Below are 16,628 nucleotides of genomic sequence, written 5' to 3'. Positions count from 1 at the left end.
GTTTTGCCAGACCAGTAGATCTCTAAATGCAGTTTAGCGGCAATAGTCTGTCTATATATAAAGGGAGAACGGGCTGATTAAATATGTTGTCTCTCAACAACGTGACCCATGAATTGAAAGCAGGCTTGAGATGGATTAAATAATGATGGATTAAATATTTCCCCTTAGATTATTCGTCGTTTCTCCCAGGCAGGATCAGCCCCGTTTAGGACTGAAAGCAGGTTATTGCCACAAAGGTAGACACTGGTCCATTTACATTCCTTCTCAAATCACAAAATATTTTCCCAAAGGGGCATGAAAACAATAGATTTGATCCATCAGACTCATCAGATAGGCTAAGGCTCAGAAGGCTAAGACATGTCCTTCAATGTCACCATCACAAAATATATGCCATTTTCAGAAATTCCCTTTTCTTATGAACTCTCTTTGTTTTGCATAGGATCTTTGTCAGTGCATATTGCCTGGCAATTTGTTTCAGAACCACGGTTTTCAGAGGACAAAAACATTAGCGATGTTGGAAGGGAAATGAGATTATCTTGTAAATTCTAACACCTCCTATTTCATAGTTTATTGTACAGGATCATATTGTCAATGAATGTGCACAGATTTATTATATAAGCAAATGTGAGACACTAAAAACATTTGGATCAGGAAAATGTCCCAGAGATAGGCAGACACTGTCTTCCATTCTCTCTCTCTCAGTCTAATTGCTAAACTCTCTAGCGATTGACGGATGCAACTGAAATTACTTCAGGTTGTTCAACTTGCTGGTTTTGTCAGGTTCCCTTTTATCTTTCAAATTATCAGTTAAGTCATGGAAAGTGTAAACAGTTTCTCCCTGTGGTCCAAAAGCTAGTCTCTCTCCTGGTCGTATTCCATAGGTGAGTTCAAAAATGTCCTTTTAAGTTTAAAAAAAACGTAGGTTTAATAACCTTGTTTTAATCTTCAGTGAATCAGGCGACCAAAGCCATAGAGAAGGCAATCTCGTTTCCTCCCTGCTAATAAACAGATGAACCTAACTGGTGCCCAGAAAGAAGCTTATTCCACTAATCCAGCTTGAGACTCCAGGCACTTTATGCAGTGTTGAATTAATTCAAACCAAATATCCTCGGGAATGGAATCCAAGCTCTGAAATTCCCTGCAGGGGAGGGGAATGTCCTTCATTTGTCACTAAACTGCCACAATCACCCCCCAACACATTTCCTGGGGATGCACCTCCATGCCTTGGTGTCTCTTCCTTCCTGTTGACCTATCACTGCTCACATTGTAAGTTGCAGATGCTGTGGTGTGCTGTTGTGTGTTATGACTGCTCATCAACGATTTACAGTAGCCTGAGCACTAGTCTGTAAGACCTACTGTCCCGTCCCAATAAGACTCACATTCAAATTCCAAAAGCTCTTTGCACACTGACCCTATTGAGTATAGAATTGTCAGCCTGGATTTTTTTCCAAGAGAGGATGTAGCAACCTTTACAAAGTCTGTCACAAAAATGTGTGTTCATGAGTCTCATGATATAAGAAACAGACAAGTCTTTTATTTTCTTTCCTAAGTACTTGATATTTCACTCCTCACTGTTGGATTTTGACTTTACGTGAATCACTCTCTGTATTTGGAAAATGGATGCTTGTCACTCTCCGAACACTTTTTTGTTGTGTAGTGGTTTTTTTTAAGTGTTTTTTTTTAATGTTTATTTTTGAGAGACAGAGCACAAATGGGGAACTTGCAGAGAGAGGGAGACACAGAATCTGAGGCAGGCTCCAGACTCTGAGCTGTCAGCACAGAGCCCGATGTGGGGCTCAAACACACAAACCGCGAGCTCATGACCTGAGCCAAAGTCGGTCACTTAACCAACTGAGCCACCCAGGTGCCCTTGTTGTGTCGTTTTTTCAAAGAAGGTCTGCTTAATGTCATCTGGATACTCATTCTTAGAAGCTTCCCTTGGTTGTCCGAGATAATAAATGGCTGCTCCCGCATGCCCGTTTACAAAGTGAGAGAAGGCAGGACCAGACAATTTAGCTCTTGAGTGTTCCTCCCCACGAATAATTGATCCAACCCTCTGCTGCTTCTCACTGTTAAATTACTGCTGTCGGCTTTTGCTCTACAGTTTGAAAATTGAGGTTCTGCTTCCTAGAGGCACTCCTCCAAGGTCAGAGAACAAGACTGAAATGCAAAATGTCTAGGCATCTGGTTAACTGTATCCCTCCCTCCAATACGCATGACTCATGAGATCTTGCTTCTTCAGAAAGAGACATTCATTTGCTGATCTGTCCACTTAATTAACAGATAAAGCCAGTTGACTATTTAGGTTTAAAACACACACACACACACACACACACACACACACACACACACACACACACTTCTGTTTTGCTGATGAAACAATTTGAAAACAGAAGGCTGTAGTCATTCAAACTATACACTGTCCACCTCCCAGGAATAACCTGACCTTGACCATAATTTGATACTCTTTTAGTCTAGATTTGAAAGAACTTCTGTTACACAGACAGTAGAAAAATATATTCTCCCATTTCTCATTTTGTAGAAGAAAGTTCACATTGAATGGGACTCTGGGATTCAGCTGATCGGAAATGCTGTAGCAATGATACCTGACCTCCTCACTTATGGTAGGGCTGGTAAAAGAAGTCAGAGCTGGACGTTAAGCTGTGGTGTGCATTTGTCTAGAGTTTCAAGTTCATAGGTTAAAAGAGAATGATATTATAAGGCTGTTCAATGCTGCCAATTTCAAATATTAGTATAGTTCCTGTAAACACACACTTGATGTTAATAGAAATTAAAGAGGACACATCCCATTACTTAACATATTGGCTACAAACAGTTATTGTCTCCACTTTCCAATACTTAATTAAAAGTTAGGTTTCATTCTCCCCAGTGTCTAAGTCAAGTTTTAATTAGAAGTATATAGCCAGAGCCCAATTTACACACTGCCTTCATTGAGTGAGAAGTCAATTGGTCACAACCTAAAACATAGCTTTGGATAAAAACCAACAGACTCCAGGTATATTTAGCATGAGTTATGTTTCCTAGAAACAAGGGTCTTTCCCCCCAAAAAAGTGGGAGAATGAATACAAGTTGCAAAAAGGGTAAGGAAAAAGTTGTCTCCCTTTCCTGGCTTTAGAGCCAACCAAAGAAATCTGAAGATTCCATGACTTACAGATGTTGTATGCATTGTATGCATTCTATGACAGGCATTGGCCTTGATGGTGGAAAGACTGAATGGTTATTAAAGGTGGTGTCCTACATCCCAATCCTACTTCTAGGAACTTCATTACAGATAGGCTTAAAATACTTCCAAATGCAAACACTACCCCACACTCCCACTTACCTAGACCTGTCTCCTTATTTCACCAGTCAACTAACTCTTACTAAGTATAGAAAGAAAACAGTGACATTGAAATAGTTCACACTGGTGTGTGAATGTGGGATAGTCCTTGAAACTTCCTCAAAAATTTACGTTTCTAAAAAGAGTATTTGTCAAGCTAAATGAATTTCCAGCTGCTGTATTTAGGCAATAAATCAAAGTAAAGAAATAGAAAAGGAAGAAGAGGCCTAACATTCCCACTGGTGATATTTTATTTAACTATCAGAAAAGCCCTTATATCTCCATTTTGCTGGTGAGGCATTGAGGCACAGCAGGGTTAATGAACTTACCCAAGGTCACACTGCTGGCACATTGCAAAGCTACGATCTGGACAAAAATCTGTCTGTAAAACTCATATTCTGCCCAGGTAGGCAATGTCCTCCCACTGGGAGAATATATTTAGGGATCAAGCATAGGACCACCCAGCCAATCCCAGAGTCTTTCCAAGTGTTAGTGTTCCACAACTGCCCCTCTCTTTCATGGATATACTTTACCTGCCTCTAAATTAAATAAATAAATATTTCACTCACCATCCAAATTCTTTCACAACCGAGCAAGCTTGAAGAAATTACTGGGGCAGTCCTTTCAATGTCCTTTGTTACTAATGTTCGTGTAGCTCTTAAAACGATCAAGATTTTCATGTGCATCTTCTTATTTGATTGTGTCAATATCCAGATGACGTACTTTACAGTTAGAGAACCAAAGCTCAGAAAGGTTATCAGCCTGTCCAAGGTCACACAGCAGCTAGATTGCCCAGCTCTGAAACACACCTACATTACGTCTGTCTCACCAGGCGGGCAATAAATGCCTACAGAAGGCTTCAGATAAATAGTTTAGTTCCCTGAGGCTTTTCTCCTGGTTTTCTCCAGAAGTTAAACAAATCAATGTACTTCTCCAGGGCCTACTAATGCAGGGGTGACTTGGCCACTGGAGAAAATTGTGGGTCATTATTTTTTAAAAGAGCAATGGGTTTCACTGACTAGTAATCGCCATGGGTGGTTCTGTGATAGGAAGAACAATGATCAATAAGAATGAATACCCTCACTGAAGGAGTTCACAGTCAAGTGCACAGACATAACAACAGAAGAATAACAGAGGATGAGCCTACAGCAGAGGTATGAGCAGTCCTAGTATAGTCCATGACAGGCACCCTCAACCAGCACTGGCTCCTCAATGAAGCCAGGCTCAGAACTTAGTCTACTGTTCATCCACACTTTTTTCTTCCAGTTATTTTTTCCCTTTTAGATACCCCATCTCTCCATCATCCACTTTGCTCCTTTCATCCCATTCCTTATAAATTTTAAAGGCACTGATGGTACCACTTTGGCAATGGAAGGTTTGTATCACTAGAATGTAAGCTCCACGAGGGAAGAAATTCTTGTCTGTTTTGTTCATTGCTATGTCCTTCAATGCCCACAACAATACATGGCATAAAATAGGTGTTCAACAAATACATATTGGAAGAAAAATCTGATACTCATCTAAGAATTCTTAAATTAACAAAGAACAATGAGTTTAATAAATTCACAAACGAAAAGACCTCTCCCCACTCTATCCCAAATGGCACTAATTTTCCCTGTTCTATGTACACACTCATTCCTTCATTGTTTCATTTTCCCACAGTTAGTAGCTTCAATGTGATGCCCTGGTGTCTTCTCCCCAGACTCTAAGCTTTTGTGTCCATTCCTGGTTTAGAAGGGGCCTCTCTTTGATGTAAATGGGGTCACTGACAAGCCAGCAGCCTCTGATGTATTGTGTTCTGTGTAGATTGGGATTTGGAACTCCAACAGTGGCCTTAACATGACCGATGGCAACAAAGACAGGTCCAACAATATCACCGATTCACTGGCCAACCGAACACTCATAGTCACCACCATTTTGGTAAGTTGACTGGAAGTCAGGGTGTCTTATCTGGACTCCTACCCTAGACTTTAAACATTTTTTTCTGCAAATGTCTATTTTTAATTAGGACACTAAAAAGTTATATTTGTATATACCTATAATTGCATTGAATTAGAAGCTTCCAACAATGTTCTGAATATCTCCCACCTTGGATCCATTCTCAACTCAGCCTCACTCCACTCTCTAGCCCAATCCAATTAGTCTCCCTTGCTCTCTGGCTGGTGGTTGTTTTCAACCAAGGAGACAAGAGACCAAGGAAGTAGGGAAAAGAGAAGTAAGAACATCCAATGGTTTTCTCAGAACTTCTGTCCTTCACAACCACAGCTCTTATTCTGTCAATGACCCTGCTTCTAGACTTCTGCTGTCCTGGACTCCAGGAGTACTCTTTTTTCCTGCCTGCCTGAGCCCTAAGTGCTACCAGCTTCCTGATTATGTTGGTCTTGGAATGTCAATACCCTACCCTTCCTCTCACCTGCATTCCTATTGGCTTCTTTGACCTGCTCACTCTTCCATAAATAACCCATTTACTAAGGGGTTTTTCAAAAGCCCAGGTAAGGATACTTCCTGCTTCCTATTAGAATCCTGATCATACTCCTATCCAGTCATTGTACATCCACAGGTTGTCCATTTTTCTTCTTTTCCAACCCTAACCCAAGGAATAAAGGACAGGAGTTTCCACCTCTAAAATCTTCACTTTCAGACATTCTTGCTTTGTTTGATTCAGTCCATAGTGTTGGACAAATTTATTTGTAAACCTGTTAACTTCTGAGAATTGTTCATCCATGATAAAAACAGTTTTGCTTTTCTGTGACTCCTTTCTCAGGAACTATCACATGGAAATGTAGATTTCTATTTCTATCAGTTTGTTTGAGGATAAGCCTAAATGGGTCTTAAATGTCTGGAGTAAAAAATGTATAACGAGGAGTAAAAGGGCCTATCGGTAATGAAATTATTATAATGTTATAAAATACAATAAATTTTCATTTAGCCAAATGAGAATAAGGTTAAAGATATGTGATAGTGAGGAAATGTCCATTATTCGTAGAATAAGGGATTTATTATGTAAGTGTATAAGCAAAGAATTACCAGATATAAGATTTGAGGTGAGTTCAAATAAGAAAATGGAACTGAAAATATAAGAAGACTTAGAAATCGCCTTTGAACAAGACACCCGGAAGGAAACGAACCAAAATATGTAGATAAAAGTGAATATTGAAACTGAGATGAAATTTAACTGAGAGATGAGGAAATGAGACTAGTAGATAGGATGTCTGAAAAGCAAGAGGTTATATTTGCTGATTTAGATTTCCTTTTTGTTAGTAGGTAAAGCTCTTATGTAAAAGCCAGGAGGGAAGGTCAGTCATGCAAAGGAAGTCCGGGTGTGAGTACAGATGAAGACCAGACAGGCAGACATCTGGTCTTCCAGTCCCCTCACTGCTGGACCTCAGGTCCAAATGTGACTGTGTCTCTATCACATGTTTCACTCACAGCCCTGCCCTCAACAGTGGAGGAAAACATTCTCATTCACACACCGAGGAGAGAGAGGTAAGAGGGTACAGGGAAGATGAGTTTAGGGAAGGCAGCATGGTGAGTGACTAACTTCCTTACTCTGATATCCTAATCATCATTTTCAAATATTTTATATCTTCTGACTGCGGATGGAGCTTGTGTAAGTAAATTCTGCCTTCCATTATAACAGGGCTCTCATATTTGGTTTGTTTCATATAGGAAGAACCCTATGTGATGTACAGGAAATCTGATAAGCCTTTGTATGGAAATGACAGATTTGAAGGGTATTGCCTGGATCTGTTGAAAGAATTGTCAAACATCTTGGGCTTCATTTATGATGTCAAACTCGTCCCTGATGGCAAATATGGAGCCCAGAATGACAAAGGAGAGTGGAATGGAATGGTCAAAGAACTTATAGATCATGTAAGCAAAAATGCATGTCTTATAGTTGAGTTTTAAGTGTCTGATAAAATGCATAGCTAGAAGTCAAAGAAAAAAAATGATTCTAAGTCAGCATCGGAAGAAATGTTACACTTATTTGAATCCTAAAAATGGTTTAAAAAGTAGAAGGAAACAATGTAGAAATAGAGTTGCTTACGTAGAAGGGCAAGTAAGGACACAAATTGGGGACAAAAATGTATGGATCCATCCACCATACGGAAGAGTAAACCTGAGTGATTCTTAAATTTGATAAAGAATTCTACAGTTTGCGGCTCAAAGTCTCATCTTGTCAGCTGATTTTATGACCAAGTGGCTCCTTTTTTGCTTTATTTACATGCCCTTTTTAAAGACATACCCCTGCAGATTTTTCTTCCATTTACTTCCAGAATGTGTGTATGTCTGTGTGTGTGTGTGTGTGTGTGTGTGTGTGTGTGTGTGTGTGTGTGTGTATTTTATACCTTCTGGCTTCTCTTTGCTAGTAACTACCATTTCACAAACCTAACTGTGTAAATCAACTGCTTTTATAGTAAAGCCAATCATTACAGAAGCTTCTTGCATGAAAAACATTTGAAATTAAGAAGTATAGATCAGGAGTACCCAGAACCGTCCAGACACTTGCTGGGAAGTGATACAAATAAGACAATGATTTCAAACTTGCTTTTGCAGAAGGCTGATCTGGCAGTGGCTCCTCTAACCATTACCTATGTTCGGGAGAAAGTCATTGACTTCTCCAAGCCCTTCATGACCCTGGGTATCAGCATTCTCTACCGGAAGCCCAATGGTACCAATCCAGGAGTGTTCTCCTTCCTCAACCCCCTGTCTCCTGACATTTGGATGTATGTGCTCTTAGCCTGCTTGGGAGTCAGTTGTGTACTCTTTGTGATTGCAAGGTGAGTTCGAGAACTACTGAATTTACCAGAGATCTAGGTGTGCCTCAGACTGACATGTATGTTCTAGAGGTAAATATAGGTTAAGAACATTAAAGTGTTATTTTAGTTTTGCCTACTGCTCCATTCTGTCAAGTTTGCCCTCACAAAGGCCATGCTGTAAATGAGTCTCTTCTAATTTTTTATAAAGTTACTTTTAAAAGACAAGAAGATATTTTTTATATGAATTTAACTTTCTCAGTATTTCAAGCAACATAAAATGTTCATTTACCCATTTTCCCTGAATTATATTATAACAAAAGCAACAGCTCACCTAATAAATCTAAAACATTTCAACAGGAAGAGTAAAATGCTGTCCAGACACTTGACCCCTGGAATATTCAGTTAAGCAAAACAGGAGAAAGTTATCTAGTAATTGTTGTAGCAAATGAGAAATACTGGGATGAAACAAGGTTATGAATCCTCAGGAACAAAGAAAAATACTTTGAAGATTTTATAAAATTTATTTTTTAAAACTATAGAGAGTTAAAGAGAATTCTAGAAATAACTATGAAAAGAAAAATTACTAGCATGTAGAGTCTAGAGGCATGAAATATTTATGCTACCATTGATGATTCAGTTTAGGTTTTTTTCCTGAGATAACTCTATATTTAACCATTCCACTTTCCACCATTCTTCAAAGGATTTTTATACCTTTTAGTAGATGATATTTTCTAAATACCTTTGATGGTGAATTTGAAAGAAACACAGCTATTTTCTCTTTCTGTTGGCTTAAACATTTGATATCCCTAGATGGACCGTGTAAAAAAATAATTGCTTTTGTATGTCCCCCACTCATTTTCAATCTTTTTAATCTTTCAACAAAACTCAGTGAACTTTCTTCCCTGATCAATTTTTGTTTTCCCGCCAGGAATTTCGATGAGAAAAATTTCTTCAGGCTAGCTCTCTGTCATTGTCCACTCTCTGGTTTTGATGAATGCCAAGGAACTCTTTCCCTGGCATAATTATAAGGAATGCTTGGGAAAACAACCCAGGATAGAAAAGTCTTAGAGATCCATGAGGCACATATGGTCAAACTGAATGAATGTGTGCTCTCACATGTGGGTATTTATATATTCAACAGGAAATAAATGTTTTCTCCATACCCCATATCTTATCATTACCAGACCCCAGATCAGCTTCCAGATTTTGCCCAACTATTAACTACATTTAAGTAATGATCAAAGCTCTCTTCCATATGTCGTACCACAAAAAAATAATATGTTAAAAGTAGTATAGTGATACTATCCTCTGGTACTTTAGTGCTCTAAATCAATGGTTCTCAACTAGGAGAGACTTTGTCTTTCAGCTAACATTTGGCCATGTTCTAAAAACATTTTTTTGGTTATCACAACCAAGAGTGCAAAACGGTACTGGTATAAAGTGGGTACAGTTCATAGATGCCACTGAACGTCCTACAGTAGGCACATAGCTCCCCACAATAAAGAATTACCCCTAAATGTCAACAGCACCAAGATTCAGAGACAATGTTTTAAATAATTAAAGAAGATGTTGCTTTGGGTATCAAATTTTCAGAGACAAGTTGCTGAGCTTTGGGGGTGCATTTCTCATTACTGTCTACTAAGTGAAATTAATACAGCCCTAGAATGGCTATTTCAAACATGACTACTTGATGTACATTGTAACGATGGATAAGACATTTTACTTTGGCTCGTTGTTCCATTCCTCTGCTCTGGGGCCCGCATCTGTTGGGTGATATTGGAGACAGTGGAGCAAACCAAACAGCAGAGGGAAGTGGGTTTCCATATCCCCCAGTCTGTGGTTCTGTCTAGGCAGTGATGTTGATGAGTAGAAGAGGCAAGACAATGTTGATGACCAAATATTTAGCATACTGATTTGATCATGGCCAGTGGGAAACAAAACAGGTCAGCAGCATCCAGAAGTTCTTATAAGCATACGGGCTGAATGTACCCTTACACTCGACCCCAACTGTGCCTTTCACTTGCCTTATTTTTGCCATCAGAACATGTCCGAATAATGTAACATTCAGTCGTTTTCCCCTCCTTACTCTGGTTGTTTCTCTATCAGCTGTTAGTGACCCAGAGCCCTATATTTTGTGACTTCATTCTATTTCTATTAAGAACACACCCCGCAATCAATACTATCCACTCAGTGTTCCTACTCACCGACAGCACCATTTATAAGCCAGCTCTTCATTTAGCTTATTCTCCTTGTTGCCCCCTACTTGCTACCTCTCCTCTCACTCTGGGTTTTGGAAAGGTGGAATTGTATGCATCCAATGCACACTTGCAAACAGCATGGTGGTGGAACGTGGGAAGTAACTTCCTGAGGTACACAGGTGCACTGCCATGGGGATCATCCTCTCAACTATATTCATCTCTACACCCTTGAATCCATTTCCACTTCTACTTCATAAAGCCACTAAATATATTTTGGAGGTGATTCCCAAAGACAAAATCCTTGTTGAATATACGTGCCACTTCACTTTTAATTCCCACCATCATAGCTAGAGACCATGAACTTGGTCACTCTGCACCAAGAAGCTAAGATGTGAAACAGCTTTCTGTTATCACCTTAGTGGTTTGCATTCAAAATAGTGAAGTAGAAGTAAAAAAGTTAATCTCCTAATCATCTTTAGCTCTAGAGAGGCTTTTGAATTTGCGTTTTGAAGTGTATCCTTTTATGTCCTTTTAAAGGGGAAAAAATAAAGCCCATCACCGCTTTTGGACTAATGTTCTCACTAGATAGATGCTTAAAAATCATTTGCTAAACTGAATTGAATTCATAAAGTTAGACAAACTAAGGAAAACCATAAAAATTTAAGTTACTATGACTTGTTTAGTTTATGATTCTGTAAATGTGCATCTCAGTGTTTTTGTTTTGTGGTTAACATTCTTTAATTGCTTTTTGCAAAATATTCAACCCCAAAGAATTATGTCCATCATGAATACACAATTTAAATAAACCAAATATCCAGACATAATGTCTGCTTACATTTTGTGATTTATGTTTGCCTTCTTAAACCTGAACATTTTCTAAGTTGGCTTTGGCAAAAAACAAACTGACTGTAACTCAAAGGTTGTAATACAAACCCAGTGGTTATATCACAAACTCAAATAGAGCTCTCCCCTTTAAAAGATGAACATATCTCCCTTTCTTCATGAGGTCCAATATTCATTCTCAGCCATAAAAAGAATCCCTTAATTAGAGATCTTCAGTCTGAAGATTGTTTTATATCTTTCATTCAAGTAAAAGCTTGGCATATATAAACATAAACCCAAGATGAGCCTTTATGTTTCAACATAATGCTACTCCTTTATATGCAAATTTTGACACAGATTCTAAGCACATTTGTACCTTTCTCTGTTATTTTACTAAAGATCAGTATCAATTGGGAATAGCAACTTCAGAACATCATTGTGCGGGTCCTATATTAATTTCCCCCCAGCCTTCCTGATGCTGACATTGCTGTCACGTTGGCTACCTTTAAGCAGGCACTGGGCATTTCAAACTGAAATATGTACATCCAGGCAACAGGTGGGTCTATTGCATTATGAAAAACCAGTGTCTTATAGCCCAGGATCCTACTGATAGCTAATAGTCCTCAGTCCAACCCCAAATCACTCCGAGTCCTAGAGAGAAAGAACCTCAAATATCTCTGCAGACCAGGCAGAGTCATACTGCTGCTTAGGCAGTTTTCTTTTTTTCCATAGAAAATTAGACTAATTGTTCACTTAGAACTGCAAAGTATGAAACACTGACACAAGTTAAAAGCAGAATTTCAAAGAGGAAGTGGTGAGGTCATTGATCAGAGCATACATGAGGAAGCAATACCTGACTATCAGGGGGTTAGTGGTTGCCAGGTTTTATGGTCTGTTTAGAAAACTCCTCCTTTTGAGTGCATGAGCCTCCTAATTTATTGCAATTAGTATTTTAAAATTATTGTACAAGTGACAATGATATTGTTGAAGTAACAGCATCTTTACTGTGCATACTGTTTCAATTAGTGGGTTCATTAATATCGGTATTCATTTCTTCAGCTCAGTAAACTACTATGGTTAGAAGAGTGTATAAATTCAAAACTTAATTATATTGTTGAAACAGTAATTAAAATGTATTGGCATGGCATTATCAATTGCAGCTATATTCACAAGCTTCACAGGAACCTGCGCTGTGAACCCTGCAGCTGTGGAGAAGGTTCAGTAATGAGTTGGATACCATTATTGTGGCGTAAACTATAAGGCTGTTATCCTGGTACCCCTAATTCCGATGAGGAGACCCTGTACACTTTCCAGAAGGTGTCCAGGGTTTTAGGGAATGGTTTTGCATTCAGAGGGTCTGCCCAGTTCCTTGGGCATGATTCATAGTGTGCCCTGCTTTTCGCTCTAGATAATGTATTCACCTTAATCCCAGTTCTCCCCATTGTGTCAGCAACCTGCTATTGTTTACTGCTGAAACCTTATGGCTGGAGAGCATTCCGTATGTTCTCATTGGTTTTATGGGGTTTTAACATTACTCTAACGCTCCTGCTTGCATTCAAAGGACCCAATGGCAAATGGCAAAGCTTCCAGCCTAAGGACTCCTGCATTTTAAATCATTTCCAGATCACTTTGCCGAGCATCTGCTAATGTCTCTTTGGAAAAATAAGTGCCCCTTGGCAAGATAGCCCTACAAAATAACCACAGAGCAGGCAACTCCTTGGGCTACAAAGGCCAGACAGATTTTTCAAAAACAGAGAAAGAACCAAAAATCTCTTCCTCAGATTTTTATTTTCACACATCCCAGAGATATCTGGATTCCATCTTGTTTACAAATAAGGAAACTGAGGCCAGAGAGGTTAAGTGACTTGTTGAAGATCGACTTCCTAACCTGCTAGGACTGCTGATCAAGTGACTACAATCCGTCATTCTATCAACAAAATAAAAACAAATCAAAAGGGAAATTTGAATGTAAAGCTCTCCAGGGAGACAAGCTATAGAGTTAACACTCATGAACCCTATCCCTATCTCCTGGTCCAGGATACTTCTAAGTTTAAACTTTGTCTCTTCATTGAAAGATTATGATTTGCCTTTCCATATATGAACTGAACAAAATCGAATATACCCCAAATCCACACCTTCTTTTTGTTCACTAATTTTTTCACGATTGCAGGTCTTTTGATGCGTTATGAAATCATTAAACCACATACTTCTTTTAAGCATCTGTCCACAGATGCCCCTCGCAGGCAAGGCACCCCTTCACTTTGTGTCCCCCAGCCTCTAGCAACATAGTATCTTGACACTTGGTATGAAACCAGTGTATGTAGCAGTCATTGCTGCTTGGTGGGGTAAACACTTGGGATGAGTGAACCTTTCTTTACAGCCCAACTAGTTGTTCAGTAAAATGGAAATGAATGAAAACTCAGAAGAATTCAGTAAATGTAGGTCGGAGACGTACAATTCCAGCCAACCAAAGCACTTGGCCTAGAAATAAGAAGTTTGGTAAATATAATGTCTCAAGTCTCCTTTGAACCTTGCCCACCAAAGCTGTAAGTTGATGAATATTGCCTTTACTGTTTGGGTTTGATTACTTTCACCATTGATTGTTGGGTTTTCTGTATTGTTCAGCAAGTTTTGCTGGTGCCACGTGCATTTATCTGATGTTTACAGACTGTTTCTGTTAACTATGCAGGTTTACACCCTACGAGTGGTATAACCCCCACCCATGCAACCCTGACTCAGATGTGGTGGAAAACAATTTTACTTTACTAAATAGTTTCTGGTTTGGAGTTGGCGCTCTCATGCAGCAAGGTACATCGGTTGCCCATCTTTGTCACAGGCATCCCAGAGTCTGCTGACAGGCTTTGTTGCTGGTAAACTCCACCCTAAAGCGAGAGGGTAGGCTGAAAAACCATCTCAGGAATCAAAAAAAAAAAAATAGAACCTGACCTTCCCAGCCAGTTCTAAAAATAGCAAAGATAAAAATGTGAACTAAATGGAACCTCTTGCTATATTTCTAAAATAAGACTTCTACCAAGCAGTGAATACAAATGTTCCTAGAAGGAAGTAAAGGTTAAAGTACCTTAGAAATGGTTTACAAATTTGCACAGGTGGAGGTATCAGATCTTTCCTTTTCAGCCATAACTGTGCAAGCCAAGGGTTCGAAAGGAGTGGAATTTGAATCCTTTGAAAATTAAGTTGGCTGACATTTTTCCAATAGCTGACACTAACTAAACTGTCACCACTCTGGCAACCCTACTGGGATCCATCTTAGCTTGTAACTTTTCAGTCTTCCTTGATCAGTAAGCACAGCAACAGTAAACTCTCAAGGTTGAGGAAATGAAATTCAATCCACAGAGTTGTAATATATTTTCTATAGTTTCTGTGATGTGGGGATTTTGATTTTGGTGGGGAAGGAGGAGGGAGTTTTTTTAAACTTTGGAAGAATTCCAACGCTTTCGTGGATTTTCCTCAGCTTTGATTCTAGGCGTATGGTCTAGAAAAGACTTCCCAAGATTAAATGCATTAATTTAAGAAAATCATAAGTCACAGATGCTGTCGTTTTAGAATAATCTGCTCATTTGACAATAAGCTGCTAAATAAATTGGCAAAGAAAATTCAGCAAGAATATATATTAAACATGTTTGTTACTTGGGGGTGAACCTAAGGCTTCTCATAAGGGAGTTGTTATAATACCCCTGGAAATGTTTACATTCTGTGTCTACAAATGAGAGAGAGAGAGAACAAGGGTCTGTAGTGTGGAAATGCCAAATATTTGAGGAAAGTGAGTAAATTCTCTCATCTGGCAGTTCAGCATAGTTTATGTGGGCATCGTTAAATACGTATAGACATAGCATCTAATTTACTACAAATCAGTTGGATAAGTTTAGAGCATCGCACAGAACTTTTAAGTTCTGCAGGAAAACCCATTAGAAGCTATATACTGCTTTACCAATGCATTTAATTTTTAGGACATTTATCTTGTAAGGAATTACTTTCAAAAAATAAGGAGACCGACCCCTCCCCCAGACACTATAGCTTGCCTTTCTATACCATTAGAATAGAAAAATATAGACATGGGTTTCAAAAAGCACGCAGTAAGTCCATGCAGGTATATATGATCATGACTGCCTTGTGTCATATGAGTGCACCCACCTCCCCAAATCTCTTTCATATTCTGTTTGGAGTTTACCATCAACCACAGCAAACCATGGGATGCAGTGTCTGATCGTTACCACTACCTTGGGTACATGACAGTCAGCCCCAACCAGACTCTGCTTGTTTTTCAAGAAGTTTAAAAATATTTGTCAGTTGAAATATCATCGTATACAAATTTGTGGTACTGATGACTCCTAGTGCATCTGTCTTTAGCATGTGGCATTGGGCCAGGTAGCAACCTTCTGTATCAACTGTTGTGCTCTCTCTTGTCAGCAGAAGCTTGTCACTGTACTCAATTGGAAACCATTTGTTTAATTTCTTTTTTTAACGTGATGATCAGACTTTCTCTTTTCTACAGAGCGTGAGCAAAGTCTGGATCAGGATTGGCTGTCATGTCTGCCGTAAAAGGCACTAAAGGGACTTCAGCAAGTATTGTCTCTCATCCCAAAATTTTCTAAGGATGTTTCACTCAACTTTTATTGCTTTCCTAACTTCATTCTCTCTACTTCTGAACTTGGACAGATCATCTCTATTTGAGGAAAGCCATTTCTAAGTATTTCAGTTAACATTGAGGGTCATGAAAGTCACAAAACTATGTGAAAATAAAAAACACAATGACATATCCAGAAATCTGATTTATGTCATATGCCAAGGGTTTAAAATGCAATCTGAGTAGGTTTCTACTAATTATTTTTTTCAATTTCCACAACTTCATTCAAAAGTACATTTATTTTAAATATGCTAGATGCGAATTTGTATTTTTTGTTACCTGTCAGAGGTTGGTTATCAATGGGTTTATCCAGTTTTGCTGCCACATAATACATAATTACACAAATAACAAATTACTACCTTATATTTTCACGAATGCTACAAAATAACATAAGGATAAATTTATAGGAGAAAATCTATAACTATAAGCTAAGAAAATATATCTATATTAACTGTATTACTTCTTTCCCATGGCTATTTTATGAAATAAATGGTATTTTAATGATAAGCAACTAAAGATCTAAATAATATCACACTGCCAAAAGGCTGCTAGATCAATTAAGTACAAAGATATGAAACAACCTTGGGCATTAAACACACGCAGACACCCACAGGCATATAAATCCCATTAAACCACAAGATTAAAACAACAGCAACAAACTATCCCACTAAATCCTTGGAGGCAATTTAATGGAAACTATTATAAATCTGTGTAATATTACACACCCAAATTCAAACAAACAAAAGAAGGAAATACAAATTGCAATGAAACTATTTACCTCATTAAAAGAGAATAAAGCTCCTAGATTTCCTAAGAGCATTAGGAAAATATATCTGTTAATTCAAAGCCCGGAAACTCTGCCA

At 38.6% G+C, this 16,628-nt stretch overlaps 1 protein-coding gene across 8 annotated transcripts in view; it reads left to right on the top strand.

Annotated features, from left to right (window-relative positions):
- The window catches only part of GRIK1 (glutamate ionotropic receptor kainate type subunit 1), a 369,629-nt gene that overhangs the window by 314,942 nt on the left and 38,059 nt on the right, over positions 1-16,628 (top strand). For 7 of the 8 annotated variants that reach the window (XM_047099652.1, XM_047099649.1, XM_047099646.1 and 4 more), the window contains 4 exons: positions 5,147-5,260; positions 7,010-7,213; positions 7,898-8,121; positions 13,810-13,928. In XM_047099652.1, coding sequence (XP_046955608.1) covers positions 5,147-5,260; positions 7,010-7,213; positions 7,898-8,121; positions 13,810-13,928 — 661 coding nt within the window. The remainder of the gene's footprint in view (positions 1-5,146; positions 5,261-7,009; positions 7,214-7,897; positions 8,122-13,809; positions 13,929-16,628) is intronic. The other variant, XM_047099651.1, reaches the window with a different exon arrangement.

This window comes from Lynx rufus, unplaced genomic scaffold (genome assembly GCF_022079265.1).
Source record: "Lynx rufus isolate CCGP_SWC_20201006 ecotype Redwood Valley unplaced genomic scaffold, mLynRuf1.p SCAF_5, whole genome shotgun sequence".
NCBI lineage: Eukaryota > Metazoa > Chordata > Mammalia > Carnivora > Felidae > Lynx > Lynx rufus.
Note: the sequence above shows the minus strand (reverse complement) of the source record. Positions and strands in the feature narration are given on the sequence as shown.